General features: G+C 45.9%; 1 protein-coding gene across 2 annotated transcripts in view; it reads right to left on the bottom strand.

Moving 5' to 3' along the window:
* Positions 1-23,156, bottom strand: part of LOC119162020 (acyl-CoA desaturase 1) — an 89,270-nt gene extending 66,114 nt beyond the window's left edge. The window contains exon 1 of one of the 2 annotated variants that reach the window (XM_075879809.1): positions 23,065-23,156. Coding sequence is in view for 1 of the 2 variants with exons in the window: in XM_075879811.1 (XP_075735926.1) it covers positions 2,046-2,050 (5 nt within the window). In the remaining variant the exon portion in view is untranslated. Of the gene's footprint in view, positions 1-2,045; positions 2,228-23,064 lie in introns of those variants that run through there. The other variant, XM_075879811.1, reaches the window with a different exon arrangement.
* Positions 23,157-23,204: the final 48 nt, after the last annotated feature.

Raw genomic sequence — 23,204 nt, 5'->3', positions numbered from 1 at the left:
CCCATTCTTCAGTACGTGCAGTCCTATGACACGAAATCAGTTCGAGTGAAGTTGGAAATTTACGGTCAAACTTTTGGCTTTAACATTGTGTGTGTGCGCGCACGCGCATGCGTGCGCGTGTGATAGTGGCAGGTCCAAAAGGTGGATATGAGCAAGATAAACACGATGGCCACTTCTTACGACTGGTCCATGGTTCGAGATACCAGGGAAACAACCTTCGTGTTTCCAGCTATGGTTGGAAAGCGCACTCGAACCAAAGATGCATCGACCACCAGACCAGTCACAATAAGATAGCCGCTTGTATTACTGGCCATCCCCGAAGGTATGAGTAAGAAGTTCCGACAACACAGGGAGACTACAGTCTGGTTCACGCTTGGGTGAAATCTCCGAGCACATGGCATCACGGCCGGCCAGCGCTGCAGTCGCGCGCCGACAACAGCTGTTAAACCGCATCGTGTGCTGGCCACATTGTCGGGCTGCCTGCTGATTTCATTGTTGCTGTGAGAACTCGGCCGATATTCAGTACTAAACGTTGTACGATGCCAACCTATCAATCTTCATTGACGATAATGGGATTCTACAAACAGTATTTGACAGCATACGTTGTTTGGCGTTTCGAAACGCTGTGGTATACTGAGAGCGTTCACGTATATTTCTTCGTTGTGTGCACCACAGTACGTTGTGACAGAGAAGACCATAATGAGCACGTATGGTACATGGTGTTTTTTTCACGTTAAACAAAAACCAAACACTACAGTGACTGCCATGAAGCTATGCGCTTTCAACACAATATATTGAACGAGTCCAGGAACGCTGCAGGTCAAGGTAACCTGAACGTGATTCTCAACTGCATTCATTACATGAGGCAGCACTCACTCGCCGACGCCGAAATGCACGCGTGAAGCTTCCAACTTCGCTTTGTACCTCGCCATGTCCTCATGGAGTGGCAGCGATCACGTCGCTCATTTCGGACGGGAGGAAGGCGTACAAAGAAGTGATCAGCGATATCGGCCCAGTTTTCGCAGTAACGATGAAATTCGCCCGCTCTCCATCAACGCGGCCACCACGTACCACTGTAGCAGGCGGCGCAGTTCAACAGTTAAGCACTATGCGCACCCGATGCGCGCCTGCCGCATCATGGCGGCATCGCAATGCCACGCGCTGTGGGATTTCCTCTAAGTGTGAAACAGACTGTACAGCGACGGTCAACGGGAGCGCGTGTCAAACAGCACCGCTGCACCTTCTTACGGCTGCCTGTGAAGTTCAAATGCACCCACTGCACACGCGTGCCTTATTTTTAGCTACCAGTCTGCTTGTTTTCTATCTTCAACAGCGCAGGCACCGGTACGCTATATAGATGAAGCGAAAGGTGGAACTTCGGCTGTCACCACTTAAAGCCTAATAAAGGCCGATTTTCGAAACACTGACGCCATAAGCACGTTTTACGCAGAGCGGAGCGTCTGGAACAAAGGCGAAGAATGCGGCGCGCATCGGGCACTAGCCAGTACAACTTACGGTACAAATGAAGCGTTTTCGTCACGATATCATCGCTCGGTGTTTCTGCGGAGACAGCGAAAGTGACACTTTGCGCTTCTTCTGGCGTTCTGTTGCGAGCGCTGTTGAAGAGGGTGAACGAGCAGGCAGGGCACGCGTGCGCTCCCTCGAGCTTCACAGGCAGCTGTCAGAAAACGCCTCAGTGCTGTTCTACACTCGCTCCAACGGTCCACAATATTCTGATCGTCACTATACAGAAACGCTGTTTTATGTGAGTGTACTTCGCTGAAGTTCTCTACAGGCCGAGTCTGACCATCGGCAAGCATGAGTGGGCTCATGCGAAGCGGCGCCCACATTCCTTACAAGCACGTCATCACTCGCACACTGAACCAGTGAATTAAGCTCTAAAAAAATTAAAAGAAAAAAAAAACAAATGCCTCCCACACCAGATAATGTGAGTGACCATCGTGGTCGCAATAACCACCAGTGATGATGGCGTGTGCTGCAGACTAAGCTGTCGTAAGAAGGATGAAATAACAAAAACGACTTACCTCATCGCTGGTTCGCTCGACCGATGCCACTCCAATGGTATCCCCAGTACGTAATAGAAAAAAAAAACGCTACCAAAGACGCTGCAACGGCCAGATGTTCTGGTACGGATCTGTTCTCGAACCTTCAGGGGACTGATGGTCAAGTTTTCGACCGGAAGCGGACCAAGAATGCCCCCTTGCGGTAGCTGACTCCTTTCCGGAATTTCAACCACCCCTTTCTTTCCTCACAAACTTCTTTTCATCATCGCCAATCGGGAGCAAAAGGGGCGGTAACTGACGAACTCCGGCTTTTCGGAGAAGTTTACACACTGGCATCGTCATGCTTCCTGTCCCGTCTTGATGGCTCGCACGACTTTCGGCATCTTATCAATTTTGCTTAACTGGAAAAAATCATTCGGGATTGATTGGATCGCAACGGTTTTTTATACCGATATTTTGAATGGTACGGAAAATTTTCACGTTTGACATTTCAAAAATCACCGTTGGACCCGGAAGTTCATAGTGACAAAATGTGCCAGAATAACCCGAAAAGGGTGGCCCATTCTCTGTTGCCTCTTACAGGCCAACTTACCTTCTATGTACTTGCGCGAAAACACCAAAAAACATTACTTTCGAGCATATCTCTTTAACTTCACTGAAGAAAATAAATCAATAGATATAGTCACCAGCATGATTTCTGACGAAACGTTCATACGACAACACAACTACTTAAGAGCATTCACGACTTCGCAGCAGAGTTAGATAAATCGGGTCAAGTAGACATAATTTTTCCCGACTTCAAGAAAGCTTTTCACCTGGTGTCATACTTTAAACGTTTTCTTAAACTGAAGCCTATTCATAAAATCGACTTTACACGTGCATGAATTGCTGCATACTTGTCTTCTAAAGGCAACAGTCAATGTCCATGTAAGCCCTTGTGCTCAGATTTGGGTGCACGTTAAAGAACCCCAGGTGGTCGAAATTTCCGGAGCCCTCCACTACGGAGGGCTCCGGAAATATATATATATATATATATATATATATATATATATATATATATATATATATGTGTGTGTGTGTGTGTGTGTGTGTGTGTGTGTGTGTGAGAGAGAGAGAGAGAGACGCCGTAGTGGAGGGCTCCGGAAATTTCGACCACCTGGGGTTCTTTAACGTGCACCCAAATCTTAGCACACGGGCCTACAACATTTCCGCCTCCATCTGAAATGCAGCCGGGATTCGATCCCGCGACCTGCGGATCAGCAGCCGAGTACCTTAGCCACTAGACCACCACGGCGGGGCTTCGGTAGAATGAATATGTCACCTAGATACACAGGTAGGCTATGCGGCAACTATGATACTTACGGCGAACACTTGCCAAGGCTTCACGGGATGTAAAGCTGGTGGCTTACAAAGCATTTATTTATTTATTTATTTATTTATTTATTTATTTATTTGTGAAATACTGCAGGCCAAAAAGGCCCAAGCAGGAGGGGCACAAACACAAACACAATATCAGTACATGAGTGACACAGCTTGACTAAAATACATCTGTGTAGGAGAAGAGCGAGTAAGAGAGAAACATAAAAAAAATCAAGCCATATTGGGAGGGGGGGGGGTCAAGATTCACAGAATTAAACATTGGGTTCATCAAGATCGAAGGTTTGGAGGAAATCAGAAGGCAAGTTATTCCATTCTGTTACAGTTCTCGGAAAAAAGGAAAACTTAAATAAATCTGTCCGCGCAAAATACGGAGTTAAAGATCGGACATGAGAATGACGAGTTTGCCTAGTCGAAACTGGGGTAACGTAATGTTATGGGTCTAGCCCAAGTTTATTGTTAATTAGTGAGTCCAAGAATTTTAGACGGAGAAGCTGGCGCCGCGATTGTAGCGTCTAGAATTCGTTATCTCGCATTAGTTCCGTAACTGATGTACCACGACCATACTTTGAGTAAATAAAACGCACTGCTCGTCTTTGAATCTTTTCGAGGGAATATATGTTAGACTTAGTGTGCGGATCCCATACAATACAAGCGTATTCAAGCTTTGGACGTATTAAAGTGTTATAAGCTAATAGTTTCACTTGCGACGGGGCGTCTCTGAGTTTGTGCCTTAAAAGACACAGTTTACGGAAAGCCGATGACGAAACATCGGCAAAGTGTGCATTCCAGGACAACTTATTCGTTATCGTTATACCTAGGTATTTGTATTGACTGACTTCTTTTAAGGGTTGGCTTTTGGAGGAATAGGAAAACTGAAGGGGATTTTTCTTGTTAGTAATTCGAAGGCAAACAGATTTATCGAAATTAAGCACCATGCCCCATTTGTTACACCACTAAAGAATATTGTTAAGGGCAGTGTCGAGAGCAACCTGGTCATCGGGCGATTGTACATCTGTGAAAATAATGCAGTCGTCTGCAAGAAGTCTTATTTTAACCGGATCAGTAATAGCATTAACAATATCATTGCAATAAATTATAAACAGCAGCGGACCTAGAACACTACCCTGCGGTACGCCGGGCAGTGTTCTAGGTCCGCTACAAACAAACGGGCGAAATTTTCGGGCATTTGGACTGAACATTAACATGCGGACTGCCTGGGAGTCGGGCTTCACGGTGCACTTGCGAGCAATGACGTAACAAGTGACTAGCGGTGCGCGCCTTTGTAATCCGTGGTCAGCTGCACGTGGCAACAAGATAACGTGGCTGTCGTCAGATTGGCACTGAAATTCAACTACTTGTAGCGGCTAAATATTTTTAAAAAGACTACAGTTCTCTTCCTTCCAGCTCATAACGTCACAGGCGCCATGGCAAAATGGCGGTCGCCAGCAGTGGGCGAAGTTTACGGCCGCCGACTTATATGACTTGTTTTGCACAGAAAAGTTCTTTAATAACGCACTTTTCGTACCTTCATAGGCATAATATACACTCTACTTCTAGTTTTTGCGAAAACCACGGTTAGTAGGGCAACCGCGTCCTGGCTCCTTTAATCTCATATGCCCACCTAAGTTTCGTTTGCCTTTTCTTGTAATTCAGTCAGTTACCCTGAACGACCAATGGTTATCCTGCCTGTGAGCACACAGCTGTGCGAAAAATTTCAATGCGAAAGTTGTAGATCAGGTTTCTGAACTTCCGATTAGACAGTTTTTAACTTCCTCTCCATCACTGCATTAGTATTTTTTTGCATAATATAGATGTGTGCAAAACAAGAAAAAATGTCGGCTGGTGCGTATGTACGCCGTGATTGCAGTGCTCTCAAATGCTGCGCTTACACGCGATATGCTTTCCGCACGTCTTTTCATGACACTGATAAGTGAAATCATAGGTTATCTTTTGTATTGTCACGAAAAAACGTGTTCCTAGCACCGCCACCAGTATCGGCGCTGTTCTGTCAAAGCAGCACAGCTGGGCAAATGTTGCGGTCATTTTCATGCAGAACGTGAGCTCAAGAATCATAGCGTCATAGCGAAAATGTCACGTGGTATTTTTAGATGGAAAGCAGCTCTTTGACTAGCCTGTGTAACGCTGTCCCTCCGTCCACACCGCTCCCGCCACCGAAGGTGTTGGAGCAGTGCCAAGTAGCTCAGGTCCTCCTAGCAGTGTGTGGTGACACCTCTCCCTCTCGCTGGCCGCTCGGTCGCCGCATATCAGCTCTCTCTTGCTTCACCCTCTCCACCACTCGCAACGCTCGAGCACACCCTTCACAGAGTCATCACCCCACACGCGCCCCCTCTCACAATCTGTTGGCGAGAAAAAAACCGCGAACCAGGGGGAGCGCACGCTGCTCGCGCTTCGAGAATCTCGCGGCGCCGACAATGCGGGCAGCGCACCGCTGCTTGCCGCGCGATCATGCCCACGAGTGGGACGCCGTCGTGGCATGCTTCCCGCTAGTATGCGCGTACCTTTTTCGGCTGGTGCCAGCATCGCGAAGGTTTGTGAAGCTGATCACGTTCGCGAACGGCGACATTAATACCGACGAGGCGCGAGCCAAGGAAGCCGAACGAAAGCGTCGGTGGTCGAAGACCAGTGACACCGACGAGATGCGAGTCAAGAACACTGATCGCGATTGAGAATACAGACGGCGCGCGGGTAACGCCGAGGAGACGCGAGCCAAGGAAGCCGAGAGCAAGCATCTTCAACGCGTCCCGCCTCCCGTGTTTCTGCGTTTGCAACAAAAGTTAATCAGAGTAAACGCTACACAGAGTACGGCTTCAAACAGTGCTTCCAGCACCCTCGTCGACGACTGTTTTAATCGGGTCAACGCCGTGCGCACCGCTGCTGCTTCGCATCCCATTAGGGCTCCCATCGGGAAGATGGTCCATAGTTTTTTCTTGTTGTAATTAGTAGGCATCTGTATAAAAACACTAACATCTAATAGACAAAAAGCTAGAGACTTTCTAATCAGACATTTTGCAAACCAATGTACAGCCTTGTCATTGGAACTTATGGTCCTTATTTGTTGCTTCAAGAGTTAGTGTTTAGGACGACCTAATTATTGAATTACTTATAACACGAAAAATGGTATGATGTACTACAGGCAACACTCAGCAACTTGAATTTGGTCACCTCATCATTGAGTGTGATGGCATAACCTTGAACTCTAGCTAAAATAACTGGTGGACCATGTAGATGATTGTATGTGAATTGACGACCGAAGCTTTGAGGTAGGCTGGCTGGCCCAATATCTGCTTCACGCTTCCTCGGATCACTAAACAGCTGAGCTTATGGAATAAAATACTATCAAACCACAATTCAAAAGCTATGATACAGGCGACAGTTCTTGCATGCCCTTTTGAATAATCAATCGCTGAATTCGAGCTGAACGCGGGGAAGACACAAGTACCTGCTAAAGCGATGAGTTGCTGTGGAGATTTACGGTTCTAACATCGTAAAAAGAAAAAAGAATAAGAAACTGGGGGCCAGTTTTTCAATTTTTCTATCTGCACACGGTAAGTGTTCCGTAGCCTTTAATGACTTACTGAAGGGCAAGAAAGGGTAAATTTGAGGGCTCGTTTTTTTTGGTATACACAACATTAATGAGCACTAAATGATGATGTTACCACGGAAAGCGAAAACTATAGAGAATATTATTAGAAATAATTGTAATGCAAATGTCAAGAAGAAAAACTGGACGAAAAGATGACTTGCCACCGGCTGGATTCGCACCTGTGACCTTCGAATAACGCGGCAAATGCAATACACCTCTCTTGCAATGTGTGATGCCTGTGATGCCTAATTGAGTACTGACATTATTCGTGAATATTTTCCGGTTTGTGCTCTAAAAAAATGGGTCTCGTGAACCATAAAATGATTGTTGCAGTGCTTGGGATAGAACTGAATATATATTTTATTACCACTACTTTAAAAGATCAATTTCGCTTTAAGTATCGAGAGGTCGGCCTCGCATTGACGTGCCAACACAAGTCTAATGTCACGGAAAGACTGCCACTTGCGACAGGCTAGCGGCAGCTGCCAGTTCGCTGTCACTAGCACTTGGTTCACGTTAACAACGGCGAATGAATTTTCATCCAGAGAAACTGACAGGGATTTCTGCATGCAGGACACGTATTTCGCAAACCCAGTAAACTGTTCTGCATTTTAGTAAAAATATCTATTGCGGTGGGGATGCCGTGCAGATGCTGGGCGGCGAAGACTTTAAAATCAAAGTAAGATACTTTGTGCGTGTTGTCTGGCTCCGATGTGTGGTAAGTGAGGTTGATGCACCGCACGGAAACGAAAAAAAAAAAAACATCTCTTTTGGGGTGCCTTAAAACTACGTTAGTACTTCTTTTAGGTGAAAGATGTGGTGGAGGGCTATGACCGTTTGGAATTTTAGAAGGACAAGAACAAAAAAAAAGGAACGCTTAAAATTTTAGAAGTTGCGGGAAAGCCTTTGCGCTCGGGCTTCTTTTCTTCGCGGGGAGGGTGGCATTAAGTTTCATTGCAACGTTAATAAGAGACGCATTTCTAGATGATAAGGGTCTGGACCATGAGTATATCAATCAGTATCATGCAATAGGTGCTAAAAAAGGCCAGCATTGTAGCGACATGACACTGATAACTCGAGCGATCGCTCATAGAGCTCGGCAGCTGGGCTGACATGAAGCATACTATTCCGTTTGTCTTCATCGCACAGGTAAGCTAACGCTACGCTATCTGTATCCACTCAAATAACCCCTACTTAATTCTGCTATCGAGCCCATGGCTACTGGGTGAATTGATCAGTGAAGTGTCGTCTTACCTATCGAAGTTGTTATTACATTGTGAAGACGTGGAAACAAACTCCCGACCTGACTTATCCCACCTTTCAAGACAATTCTAACAGCTCGCGGATGTCCTTAAAGAAATGAAAAATACCCGACTCGCTTCCATTGAAACTAAACTAAACCAAGTGACAGTCCTTGAAGGAAAAATTGCCTGTTGTAAGAACTCTTTCGGCAGGCTGCAAGAATCCATTACAGCTAAAGAACGAAAGTTAGACTAGCTAGATAACCGCTCTAGATGGTCTAACCTATAATCGTCCACAGGTTTCAAGAAGACGACTAGGGTAACAATGCGTACCGCCACGGTGATCTAGTAGCTAAGGTACTTGGCTGCTGACATGGAGGTCGCGGGATCGAATCTCGGCTACGGAGGCTGCATTTTCGATTGAGGCGAAAATGCAGACCTGTGTGCTCACCCAGATTTGGCCGCAAGTTAGACTCTCAGGTGGTCAAAATTTTGGGAGCGCTCGACTACGACGTCTATCATAGTATTACGGTGGTTTTGGGACGTGAAACCTCACATACCAATCAATCAACAAGGGGAATGAAGGAGAACTGGATGTTGAAATCAATGAAAAAATAAGTAATCTTCTTAAGAAGGGGAGGGGGGCTTGAGCCGGTACACAGAACGAATTCAGACTAGGTAAACTTGCCACAAACAAGACGTGGGCTATGACACGGAAACGCTAGATTTCCGTGACAAAAATAAAATACTGTGAAATTTCTCCACGCTTAATGGGTCAGCTTTTGCAATTGGAGAAGACTTTTCGCTTCAGGGGTGCGAGCTAAGAAGGAACCTATAGAAAGCAGGTAAAATAAAAAGAGCAGCCGGTGATAAGGTTTCTTTGGTATTTGACAAACTAAACATTACCACTGATGTCTTTAGCTAAGGTAGAGAATAAAGTTGCATTCGGCCGGATTTCCGCAGTTTCGATATAAACAACAACAACAAAAAAACGCCGAAGCAGAAATATGGACCTTGCGTCCATGCAACAACACCTCGCGCATGAACTAAGATTTGCTAAAAAAGATTGCTTGCAGTATTCAGCAAAAACTGAACTGGCTGGAATCTTTTTTACTGAGCTTTGAATCAGACTTTGTGGCCTTAACAGAAATATGGCTAACGGATGGTGTCAAGTATTTCGAGGTAACACTGGAAAAGTACGCAATGTTGCGAAAATATAGAAAAACACGAGGAGAAGACGTTGTCGTCTTAATAGACAGAAGTATTCCTTTCACGCCCCTTTGATATGTTGAGTGGGTTGAAGATATCGTTTGCGAAATACACTTCGTTGCATGCTACTTCATTTTTAGCTGCGTGAATCTAAGCCCTTCACCAAAAAGTGAAGTTTTAACATTCTTGCGCACCTACGTTCATCGCCACACCATTGAAAAGAGACTAATACTACTTGTAGATTTTAATATCCCAGATATCAACTGGCACACGTTGCATCATCACTCCGCTTGCTCTATATAATTTTTGACATCATGCTAAGCGTGAATATCTATCAAATTGTGAAACAACCAACTCTGTACCAGATAATTCTGCAAACATACTCAACATATAGTTTTTTTTACTCATCATTTTCGTTCAGACGAAGTCGATGTTCAACTTCTATGTGGTATATCTGACCACCATGTAGTGGCTTGTTCAGTCCCTCTCATAATGCCTTCCAAGTCGACTGTCACTTATCTTGATTTTAAGAAAGGCGACAATTCTAGCGTCGTAGCTCATCGTTCCTGCGAATATTGTTCTTTTGAATAGCTGGTTAATAATCCTGAATGAGGTATTAAATTGATATGGCAGAGATCTTCAAAAGTTACATCTTTAGCAAACTAAAATGAACAAAAAGGCGCAACCCTTGAATAAACCATGAAATTGTACACGCTGAATGCAATACAAAACGTGTTTTGTAGGCCCGTGTGTTCAGATTTGAGTGCAAGTTAAAGAACCCCATGTGTATCGAAATTTCCGGAGCCCTCCACTACGGCGTCTCTCATAATCATATGGTGATTTTGGGACGTTAAGCCCCACATATCAATCAATCAAAATAAAACGTCTTATAAAATTGGTAAAGAAGAGACCGAACGCTGGTAACTCGCCGATATCTCACTTCAGGCATCACTTTATCGAAATCGAAAGTAAAGACTGCGAAATGCTTTGATTTTTCTAATACACTAATTTTCTAAACAGATCATCACAAATTTTTTGCAAATACCTAATTACTTACTTAGTCTTAAAAGCCGAAATCATGAAGCGATATGTCTCACAGGGAAAGTAAAGAAAGACCAATCTAATGAACAATTACTTTAATTCCATTTTCACTAATGAGCATGGGATCGTATGCCATGTTTAGTCCCTCAGTTCTGATAAAATAGATGATGTCTTTTAAAACGAACCAGCAATCTTTAATTTACTCCTAAATCTAGACTGCAAAAAGAAAGCCGGTCCTGATGACATATCAAACGAATTTTCAAAGTGGTCTGCTGAACGAATGGCAAAATATTTGCCAAATTGCTAATACTTACCAAATTGTTAAAAACATGTTCTTTCTCAAGCGAGAAGGAAACTACTAAAGAAATACAAATTCACAAAGGAGGTAAGAAAACAGATGCTTCCAATTTCCACCGTATATCGCTAACCAGCACAACATGCAAATTGCTCCATGTCACAGAACGAGCGCTAAAAATAGACGCGCCGCCAAATTGTCGCGACGAAACGCCGGAGTGGCGCCGCGAGGTCAAAAGAAAAAGAAAACAAACATCTAAAGGCTCCCCGGGGCGCGCGCTCTCCCCTCGGAAGCGTGGCTTCGCCGACGAACCTCCTCGCCCCACATCGGCGGCCGAGATAGCCCGCGAAAGTTCTAGAACGAAAGGGGCGTGGTCATACCGAGTTGAGTCATCGGCCGCGGAGGGCATTCCAACCGTCTCGCCCTCTTCCCAGCCTTCGCTGCGTATCGCGCCGACGAAATGACGAGAACCCTCTGGAATGTCGCGCGCAAGGTATTTAACCGAGCAGCCGAGATGAGAGATCAGGAGAAGACGGAAGTAGCGCCAGAGTGCGTAGGGATTCCGCCGTGTAGTCGGCGAAGGTTTTGTCCGTAGGGACGAAGCAGGAAATGAATAGTATTTCCACCTGAGGGGTGAAGGCTCGAGCTACAGGCAAGAGCGTGAGTTTACCGCTATCGAGTGAAGACGCGTGGCAACAGATGCGTGTGTGAAGCCGACGTGTTTCCGGCGAAGAAGTTTGAAGCTTGGAGAGTGGCCAATTGAAGACGCGAGGTTTCCTGGAAGAGAAACTTCAGGGGGCAGCGGAATGACAACAGCGCTGGACTTTGAGTGAGTGATTCTCGGAAGAGTATCATTCAGACTTTTGTTTCAAGGATTTGGACTGAATAGGTTTTCTATCTCTTTAGTCTTTAAGTGTCTTGGTTGTTCAATGCATGCGACTGCATTGTAGTGTGTATTGTTGTTTGTGTCCGTTGTTTCGAGTGTGGCTGATTGTACTGTGTAGTACGTTGTTTGTTTGGTGACATATTGTCCTCATCTATCTTGGAGTGTGCATTCTTGTGTATGGTTTTCGATCTGCCATTATTAAGAATATAATTGTGTTTTGTTTATCAACTCTCGGCTCTGACTCGTTCTTTGGGCCACAGCTGGCGTCCGCTGGCGCACCAAAAAGGACCACTTCTAAATTGTCCACGCTTTCGTGGTGCGATTCGGGGGGCCAATACTTCGGACCTTGGAATCAGCCCGGCGATCGCCTCCCTAATTAACGGGACTGTGTGACAATTAATCTAGCGTCCGCGACACAGGACCCTTTGGTGCACAGTGTGTCCAAAGTAGTGAGAAAGAGCCTCGAGTTGTTGATAGTGCTATCGGAACGATTTTGTGTGCTGTTCAGTGTTCTCGTTAACGAGTGCAGGGGAGTGTTCCGATAAACAGATTTAGGCAGATACTTTTTGCACGCGGCAAGGTTTTATTTGCGAGTTGCGAGACACCATGGATCTCGAAAAGTTGGTCGCTCTTAGTGAGAAGATGGGTCTTTCTGGCGCCGAACTACGGAAGTGGGTAAGCCAGAAGGAGAAAGAGGCGGTGGAGAGAGAGATGTTGGCAGCTGAGAGGGCCAAGGAAGAAAAAGCAGCTTAGTTGGAGCGAGAGAGGTTGGCAGCTGAAAGGCGAGGGAAGAAAGAGAAGCAAAGGAGCGACAGCAGAAAGAAGAAAGAGAGGCAAGGGAGCGACAGCTGAAAGAAGAAAGAGAGCAGCAGTTGAAGTTGGAGCTTGAGAGAGAAAGACGGGCAGCAGAGAGGGCGAAAGAAGAAAGAGAGGAAAGAGAACGGCAGCGACAGCACGAGACAGAACTCGAGCGGCTCCGTTTGCAACAGCGAAGCGAAACTCCCGTCCAAGCTAGAGTAGAAAGCAGCGAACGGGAAGATCATGGCTTCCGCTTGAACCCAAGCAAGCTGCTCGTGGCGTTTGATGAAAGGATGGACGACCTTGACGCGTACCTTCACCGATTCGAGACGATTGCGAAGGGCCAGAATTGGCCGGAACATCAATGGGCAACTGCTTTGAGCACTTGCTTGAGTGGTGAAGCGCTCAGTGTGTACGGCAGGTTGACGCCGACCGATGCAGCCAACTATGCCAAGGTGAAAGCTGCTTTTCTGAAGCGATTTCGATTTACTGTAAAAGGTTTCCGGGACAGATTTCGGAGAGGAAAGCCAGCTGATGGTGAGACGGCTACGCAGTATGCCGCCCGACTTTGTCATTATTTCGACAGATGGATTGAACTTTCAGGGACAGCGCAGGAGTACGATGAACTTAGAGAGCTCCTAATCAGAGAACAATTTCTTACTAGTTGCCACCCAAGCCTGTCGCTGTATTTGAAAGAGAGGAAGGCTGAGTCACTTGAAAGAATGCTTGAATTGGCTGATAAATTCTTGGAAGCGCAAGGTGGCACTAATTTGGCCAAGGTCAAGAAAGATTGTCCCGATGAGTCGAAGAAATTGGCTCCCGAAGAAAAGAAGCGTGCACCAGAGAGCATTCCGCGATGTTTTCTGTGCAACCGAGTGGGTCATCGCGCGAAAAACTGTCGAACAATCTTTACGAGCCCTACGGCAGTAAAATGTTTCAAGTGTGGTCAGACTGGGCACAAAGCAGACGCTTGTCGGAACGGAGTGAGTCAAACTCACCAGGTATCCTGAGTGCAAGTGGCACCGAAATCTGATAATAATGTCGTCACCGATGGATTCGTGGAGTTGAAAAATGGGGAGAAAATTCCTATTGTGGGTGCTGTAATGGCAAAACAGCCGACCGGTGTTACGAAGGGAATGCCAACGCTGCCTGGAAAAGTTGTGGACAAAAAGATTACGGTGTTAAGAGATACCGGTAGCTCCACGGTTATCATGCGGAGAGATTTGGTACGGGAAAGTGAGTTGACAGGCAGAACGAAACCGGTTTGCCTAATTGACCGTACAGTTCGGGTGCTTCCCGAAGCAGAAATAGAGGTTGAAACCCCGTACCTCCGCGGGAAGGTTACTGCTTTATGCATGACGTCCCCCCTTTACGACCTTGTCATCGGAAACATCGACGGGGCGCGAGGACCGAATGATCCGGAATACTTGGGAGAAGACCCTAAGATAGAACCCTCGCCAACCCAGCGACCGCGAGATACAGTGGAGGAGCAGCCCGTGACGGATCTCACTAGAGCTTAAGGTGAAGCCGCGGCGCAAGAGACAGTGAAGGAGAAGATGATCGTGTTGAATGAGTTCTCGGGCCGAGCAACTGGAATTACGTCGGCACGACCTCAACCGACCGACAGTGTAAAGGTGACGGAGTCGGCCAGCCGAGCCAAATGTAGAGACATGAACAAGCTGGTAAATAAACAGACAGGACTCGTCGAACGTCATGACCCGTTAGCAGGGTCGGAAGTGACAACGATGGCTGAGACGCCGCCTCAGATATCGTCGTTGAAAAGGGCCCGCCGAAAAAGAACGTGGAAACACAAGAAGAGATCCAGCGAGCACCGCAAGAAAGGGCGCAAGCGCCGCTCGAAATGCACAGGATAGGTGCTGAGGTGGAATCGGAATGTGTTTGGCAGGGCTGAGTTCCATATGTTGTGTTAATGTTCTTGTTGTCCTGTGTCGCAACTGTATGTTGAGTGAGTCAAAATGTTTGTTTCGGTGATGTGATGTATAGTAATGATGTGAGTATAGTAATTGTTGTAATGAAAGAACTTTGTACCTTTGTATTGTTCGGAATGTGTGATGAAGTGTTGTAGTCATGTACCTGTGGCTATATTCCATGTGTTGTGGAATTGAATTACAATGTACAATTGTATTGAGTGAACTATTGCGAATGTGACGTGTCATGAGCGACGGACTATGTTACAGTCTTTGAGTGTGTGGGGACTGTTCGCGCTCGTTTGTGTGGTTCTGAATATTATGAGATGATATTCTTAAAGTGGGGGGCAGTGTCACAGAACGAGCGCTAAAAATAGGCGCGCCGCCAGATTGTCGCGACGAAACGCCGGAGTGGCGCCGCGAGGTCAAAAGAAAAAGAAAACAAACATCTAAAGGCTCCCCGGGGCGCACGCTCTCCCCTCGGAAGCGTGGCTTCGCCGACGAACCTCCTCGCCCCACATCGGCGGCCGAGATAGCCCGCGAAAGTTCTAGAACGAAAGGGGCGTGGTCATACCGAGTTGAGTCATCGGCCGCGGAGGGCATTCCAACCGTCTCGCCCTCTTCCCAGCCTTCGCTGCGTATCGCGCCGACGAAATGACGAGAACCGTCTGGAATGTCGCGCGCAAGGTATTTAACCGAGCAGCCGAGATGAGAGATCAGGAGAAGACGGAAGTAGCGCCAGAGTGCGTAGGGATTCCGCCGTGTAGTCGGCGAAGGTTTTGTCCGTAGGTACGAAGCAGGAAATGAATAGGATTTCCACCTGAGGGGTGAAGGCTCGAGCTACAGGCAAGAGCGTGAGTTTACCGCTATCGAGCGAAGACGCGTAGCAACAGCTGCGTGTGTGAAGCCGACGTGTTTCCGGCGAAGAAGTTTGAAGCTTGGAGAGTGGCCAATTGAAGACGCGAGGTTTCCTGGAAGAGAAACTTCAGGGGGCAGCGGAACGACAACAGCGCTGGACTTTGAGTGAGTGAATCTCGGAAGAGTATCATTCAGACTTTTGTTCCAAGGACTTTGGACTGAATAGGTTTTCTATCTCTTTAGTCTTTAAGTGTCTTGGTTGTTCAATGCATGTGACTGCATTGTAGTGTGTATTGTTGTTTGTGTCCGTTGTTTCGAGTGTGGCTGATTGTACTGTGTAGTACGTTGTTTGGTGACATATTGTCCTCATCTATCTTGGAGTTTGCATTCTTGTGTATGGTTTTCGATCTGCAATTATTGAGAATATAATTGTGTTTTGTTTATCAACTCTCGGCTCTAACTCGTTCTTTGGGCCACAGCTGGCGTCCGCTGGCGCAGCAAAAAGGACCACTTCTAAATTGTCCACGCTTTCATGGTGCGATTCGGGGGGCCAATACTTCGGCCCTTGGAATTAGCCCGGCGATCGCCTCCCTAATTAACGGGACCGGTGTGACACTCCAACACATCATCCTTAAACATATCACTACGTATGCCGGGAAAAAGCGCATTCTATCACCACTCACGCATAGTTTATGCCAAGGCCTTTTTACAGTTACCCAGTTAACCAAATGAGTACACGAGCCCCACCACAGTGGTCTAGTGGCTAATGTACTCGGCTGCTGACCCGCACGTCGCGGAATTGAATCCCGGCAGCGGCGGCTACATTTTCGATGAAGGCGGAAATGCTGTACCCCCATGTGCTTAGATTTGGGTGCACATTAAAGAACCCCATTGATTTGATTGATTAGTGGAGTTTAACGTCCCAAAACTACCATGATTATGAGAGACGCCGTAGTGGAGTGCTCCAGAGATTTTGACCAGCTGGGGTTCTTTAACGTGCACTCAAATCTGAGTACACGGGCCTACAACGTTTCCGCCTGCATCGGAAATGCAGCCGCCACAGCCGGGATTTGATCCTGCAGGTCAGCAGCCGAGTACCTTAGCCACTAGACCACCGTGGCGGGGCCATTAAAGAACCCCAGGTGGTCGAAATTTCCGGATCCATCCACTGCGACGTCTCTCATAATAATATGGTGGTTTTGTGATGTTAAACCCCACATATTGATCGAATCAATTAGTACACGAATTATATCAATACATAGACAATAAAAATACATATTATGCTGCTCGGCTTCATCAAAGCTTTTGATCGGGTGTCTCATAAAAACATTAAGCAGAAATATGAAAAAAGTGATAAGGTAAAGGGCCAATTAGTGACTGGATTAGCCCTTACTTATCAAACCAAACGCATTTTGTCCAAATTAATCAACAAAAAGCCGAAATAATCGAAGTTACGTCAGGCTTACGTCAGGGCAGTGTTTTGGTTCCCATTTTATTAATAATTTTTATAATCTACCCACATCTATTAACTCTAACATAAGCGGCTTTTTACCGATAATTGTATTGCGTGCAAAGAAATTACCTGCCCCCATCACCACACAGCCCTCGAAACTGAACCAAACTCAGTGCTTTAATGTTATGTGCAGGGGCAGATGTCAGTAAATTTTGGTAAATCAACTTTACTTGACCCATTCACACGCCAACTAATGAGAAATGTCTGTAAATGTGTCAAATTACTACAAGGTTACTTCGTGGCACTCAATATTCTATTGAAACAAAAATAACGAGATAATTGTCGAATCTATGTGTGTCATAGTAACTCGTTCTATTTAGGTTGCAATTCAATATCTCGTTATCTCGAAGTCATTTATGCTTACTTTTGAGATAAATAGAATCTGATATCATGCTAAAAATATAGTGCAAATTTATTTTTGGTTATGTCAATTTTGAAAAGGAAAATTTCTGCTTTTCTCATTGCTTGCAGGAAGCGGCATATCGCACGACTCGTCAAACGTGGTAGTGTTCCGATGGAGGTGGAAATGTTGTAGGCCCGTGTGCTCAGATTTGGGTGCACGTTAAAGAACCCCAGGTGGTCGGAATTTCCGGAGCCCTCCACTACGGCGTCTCTCATAATCATATGGTGGTTTTGGGACGTTAAACCCCACATATCAATCAATCAAACGTGGTAGTGGCTTCAGAAAAGTGATATGTATCGGTACACTGCAAAATGAGGTTAAATAAAGACAAATTAATCGTGCAAGAGGTTCCATTTATCTAATGTACAATATATCTTGCTCTTTCGTAGCCTATACTTAATGCAAATAACAAAAACGAGTTGTGTACACAAGTATGTACATAGCATCTGAAAGGGTTAAAATAACCAGGAAAAAGCATGCAATTTGAATGTTCCCACACTATCGCGAACACTCAGCATACTCCAATTAAGGAACACGGGTATCTCGGCTTAGTCATATCTGAAGATCTAAGATGGGAGGCAAACGTAAAACCTGTAACGTCATCTGTAATAAAAAAAAATTTTTTTTCCTCAAAAGGCGCCTCGACACTGCATGCAACGCACCAACATGCCTATCACACATTCGTCAAAACAGTGCTTGAGTACATAAACGTCGTCTGTTTACCATCTACAAAAAAAAACTAATAAATAAATTAGGAAACGTGCAGAGGAAAGCAGTTCGGCTTATTTTCAACAGATACGATACATTTGACTTAACCTCCGAATTAATGCAAGAAGCAGGAATACTCCGTAACCGTGTAGAAATTGCTTGCCAGAAAATGCTGTTTCAACTTTTTCCCAATGAGCTTCGTATTGAAGAAACAAATTCCTATCTAACCCAGAAACCAGCTGGCTTTCACAACATAAGCCCGCTCAATTTCTTCGGGGACAGCGGTACACTATAAGCAAAAACTATCCGAGTTTGGGCTTTTTGCGACTCATCACCTCAGAAAGCTCTCTTGCGTTTAAAATTGTTAGCTCGTGTTGGAGTAAATCATGGTACATGACATAGTTTTACCACTATTCCTGAGGCACGCAGTAAAATTTCAAAATCCAGTTTTACCTTGCGGGCAGTTTCCTATTACTTAGTTTCAAACCGGCGTTTCAGAGTTCTTTTTTTTACCACGTGACTGCCAGCTGCAGCTCCTTCGGCGGCTTTTGCCCCTTCCCCCCTCCCCCCCCCTCTTTTCGAGTGACGCTCTCAGTGAATCCTGAAGTCGTGTGAGGACCACAGATGTTATTTTTTTTCTTGAAACTTTGCTATGGCATTGCCATGCCTCATGGCTGAGTTCGAGTCAACGCACTTTCACTGCAACTGGAAGCAGCATAAGCACAACGGGCGAGGAAAGCCTTCTGTGAACAAAGAAAGGCCTGCACAAGAGAAAAAAAAAAGACCTGTTGGAAAGTTGTCTTGCAGGTTCTCGCAAATCGTTGGCTTTTGCTGTCCGGTGGACCCGAGACAGGTGATGTAAGAAGCTCGTGCTGTAAGTGTCTGGTTGAGCTGATGGATCTCACAAGTTTCTTACATCCTCAAGCGACCGTGCGCTTCCGAGCGCGAGCCTCCGAACCTGTACATCGCGGATACCTCGCTTTCGTGCCGAACCAGGAAGAGCTGCCAGTGATAACAAAATCAAGCTGGTGTCATCGTCCGTGGTTGTTTTCTGGACACTGACCAGTCAGAACTTCGGAGCGATAAGCAAGAGGTTTCACTATGTACACGGAAACGAGACGGCAAGTGGTCAGTGTAAGTACGTTGCCGGGACAAGTGAAAGAATCGGCGCATAGATTTGGTTTCACAGAAAGCAATGTCTGCTGGAGTACGGTGCAGCCTGAATTGTCCGCTCTATGCGCTAACCGTTGTGAAACATGTGGACAGGCGAGCACTGATACCGATATGAAGCAGACGGAACGAACGAACGGCCGCCGGTGAGCACAGGTGAAAACCCGGACGGTGGTCCGTCTCTTCCGTTGGAAGTATACATACACGTACATCGCCCCGTAAGACGCCGCAGATAGTAGACCCGTGTTTTTATTTATGTCTGAAAGGACGACGAAATTCGCACAGTATATGTATTTGTTATCGCCAGTTTTCTTTGATCGCATACCCGTGCTTCTCGAAAAGGCCTAGTATCTTAGGCGGATCCAGAAGATGGGTGGTAGGGGCGATCCCCCCCCCCCCCTGACGCCTGTAGTACCCTCTCACCCTCTCTTCAGTGCTTGCCGTCCACCTGCAATCACCAATTAGGATAAATGAATGGGATCTTTTTGAGCACACAATAAAAGTATTTATGCTATGGTAGAGATTTCGTGCTAGTAAAAATAAAGTATTGACCCCGACCCCCTCTCCGATGTTACTTTAAGTGACCCCCCCCCCCTAAAATGGGTGCCTGCAAATGAGTGCCTGCAGTGCCTGCAACACGATAGCGTTAGAGAGCTCGTGTCGCAGAAATTCCGCAGTCAGCGTCGGCACCGTTGTTTGTGAGCGAAAAATCAAAAAAGAAGCAAATAACATAATGAATAAAACTCCTATTGAGGGTCAAAGCCGGGCCGTGGCAAGCAGGTTTCCTACCACAAAGCCACGATGTACTTGCGGCTGCTTCGGAAAAAAAAACACACTTCATAAATGCCGTGTATTGGAAGGAGTCTCCTTAACGCATATTGTTCGACAGCTGTCATGACGAAAACGAGCATATTCGGTGATTTGTAGGCGCATTTGGGAGGCTATCAAACTACGTCGAAAAAGGCCGGGATAGTGGAGTCATCGCCGCTCAAGGCACAGGAAATTTCAAACATATCTAAAAATGGACAACAATGTGCAACTGTTGGCGAACATATCATGCCTGCCCCGCCGCGGTGGTCTAGTGGCTAAGGTACTCGGCTGCTGACCCGCAGGGCACGGGTTCGAATCCCGGCTGCGGCGGCTGCATTTCCGATGAAGGCGGAAATGTTGTAGGCCCGTGTGCTCAGATTTGGGTGCACGTTAAAGAACCCCAGGTGGTCTAAATTTCCGGAGCCCTCCACTACGGCGTCTCTCATAATCATATAGTGATTTCGGGACGTTAAACCCCACATATCAATTATCAATCAAAACATATCATGCCTTTCCAGATGCGTTAATCAAGAAAATAGCAAACGCTAGATAATGTGAGGCATTGTGAGACTCTTTATGGCCTCCTAGATGGCGAGTGGGCGGCGTGTATCTTGGAGGCCATGCGACTCTAGCTTTAGATCAAAAACCTGCATGTACCATTCGCGCGCGCACACGCGTGTGTGTGTGTGTCTGTTTGTAACAAGGAGGAAGCAACAACAGGGAGAAGACAGGGAGGTTAACCAGAAAGAAATCCGGTTGGCTACCCTACACTGGGGGATTAGGGAAGGGGACAAGAAAGACGACAAAGAGGGAAGAGAGGCAAAAGAAAAAAAAGTGGGGGAGAGACTGACAGTAATTTCACTGCAGCGTGTAGAACTCTACCGCATGTCAGAGGCCTTCACACAGGCCTGTCTTTCTCAGGTAACACAGCAGGGCTTTCACTGCCTTGTGGGCTGTCGAGGCAAGTGGACGTTGCTGTAATAGCACCTGCACGGAAAGAGGCCGATCATCCAGTCGCCGCATTGCGTTGGCAAGTACTTGTCTATCTGAGGCAAATCGAGGACAATGACACAGCAGGTGTTCGATATTTTCGTTGGTGCCGCAAACATCGCACGCCGCACTGTCAGTAGTTCCGATTAACGTGGTATAAGCTTTCGGGAAACCAACTCCCAGCCAAAGGCGATAGAGAAGCGAAGCTGCACGTTGATGTAGGCCGGGTGGAGGCTGGAGTTGTAGTGAAGGGTGGAGCTCGTGCAGTCTTGTACGTCGTATGCTTGGTGTGTTCCACTCAGTCAGTGTGAGACTGCGGACCAGTTGACGAATCTGCCTCGCCGCATCCGCTCTTGAAAGCGGAATCGGACCGCTGTTCGCTTCTTTATGTGACGTGCGAGCAGCATGATCTGCAGAATCATTGCCGCCTATACCACAATTTGTTCGTAACAAAACATAATAATAAGCATGCACTCAGCGGTTTAAGGGGGCACTAGGGGCCGGATTTCACTATCGCGTTCAACTCTTAAAGACGAAGCTCAATGGTCCCCCAATTTTCATTTCATTATTATAAACTAGGAATAAAATGCACCTTATGTAGGCACCGTCGTCATTCCACATGATAAAAAAAGGTCATTCTGGATGAATGCTTTTTCGGTAGTATGGAATTTTCAATAACCGAAGCTCTTAATCGAAATGTTGGAGGAAAAGTGAGGCGAGGTTATTGAATCCTGAGGGCTTAAATTAACCTGGCATTCTTGCTTGGGCACAAACAGCACTTTAGACCAATGAGTGCCTTTGGGAGGGCGAGCCAATTTCTATAGTGGTCAATTAGCGTTATTACTGAATAGAACACAAGAGATCTTATACAATGATTACGAAGGGGTTTGGGATAGGCAAGCAATAATTACACCATAAATGGTCAGCGTCAACTTCTGGTTATTATTGGCTTATGTGGCTAACATCAAGGCTAGCCGATCCCCGCTATTTCACACTCCTCTCATCTACTCATAAGAAATTGTAACGAAATAATAGTTAACGCATTAATACGCGTTTCCTAACACTGAGATGGGCTTATCTTTGTAAAACAACCCCTCATTGAGCCAGTGGTCAAGAGAAACACTTATGCGATCTCAACCACTTAGTCTTATCTGATGCATGCATCATGGCTGTTTTTCGACGGTGATGCTGCACGGTTCATATTTCGGCGAAAAAGCCTGCGCAACATCAGCCAAAATGACCATATTGTTATTTTTATTGACGGAGGACGAAAACACAAGCTTCTTTTTCGGTCTTTTGCAAACAAGTTGAGGAAAGCTGACGTTTTGAGTCTTTTTGATATTCTCGCAATCACGCAGTCGTTGCGTCAGCGTTCATTATGGCAAGTGCGCGACGAGTCATTTACGTGAATGTCAATGGTCTAAGTCCTTAATGCCATATACATATATGCGCCAACGTTCATTTCGTATACTCTGTACTTTAACATTATAAAAGCCATATTTTGCCTGTTGTGTTTTGTTAATATTTGGTTGCATACGTCATTTTCTCACAGTAGGCGTTATCTGTTTCAGCACCTGCCCGTGGCATCGCGCTGTTTCTCATTTTGAGGTGCTTTACCAAAAGAAAAAAATGCAAAAATTTAAGTAAGTACGCCGACTTAGATCAACCTTAATGACTTCACATCGCAGACCCTTCAGTTTAAGAAAGCTTTTGGGCCCGTGGTCAACAAGAGGTTTACACAAGTGCGCCATAAAAACATTGAATGTTTTCCTTGAATGAAGCTAGACAGTGGCACTCTTGACTGGTATTAGTGCAGTTCAGCTTTTCCACGTGACAGTGTATATTTGTGAGACTGATGACTATTGTGTACACAATTATATGACTGTTATGTTTACAATTATGCGACTATTCAACTGCACGCAACGGATTATCTCCAAACTGTTAACATCACCGTATATGCACGTAAATATGATCACTGAATACGTTGTTTCGAAATTTCACGACCTATCCGGTATGCTGAATTGTAAATTGTAGGTGCTATAGACTTGAAACACTTGGAGACTTAGACCTTAGGTGAACTTTGTTATTCGACAATTAAAAAAAATTAGGACTAACCGGCACCCTATTGGCACATTGAAATATTCTTACATCACATAAATAAAAAAAATACTTTCATGCAACGATTGAAATGTGCTTGCGAACTTACATATGACGTGAGGGCTGGAGGGAGATCTCACAGTGTCCAGAACAAAGGTGACTACTGCCCTAAACCTGCTTTGAGCACAGCATACGACTGTGGAATGCATCTGACCGCCGCTTCGTCACAGCCGTATTCATACTGTCATG

The sequence above is a fragment of the Rhipicephalus microplus genome, chromosome X, assembly GCF_043290135.1.
Source record: "Rhipicephalus microplus isolate Deutch F79 chromosome X, USDA_Rmic, whole genome shotgun sequence".
NCBI lineage: Eukaryota > Metazoa > Arthropoda > Arachnida > Ixodida > Ixodidae > Rhipicephalus > Rhipicephalus microplus.
The sequence above is the reverse complement of the archived record's forward strand: the minus strand, read 5'-3'. Positions and strand labels throughout refer to the sequence as shown.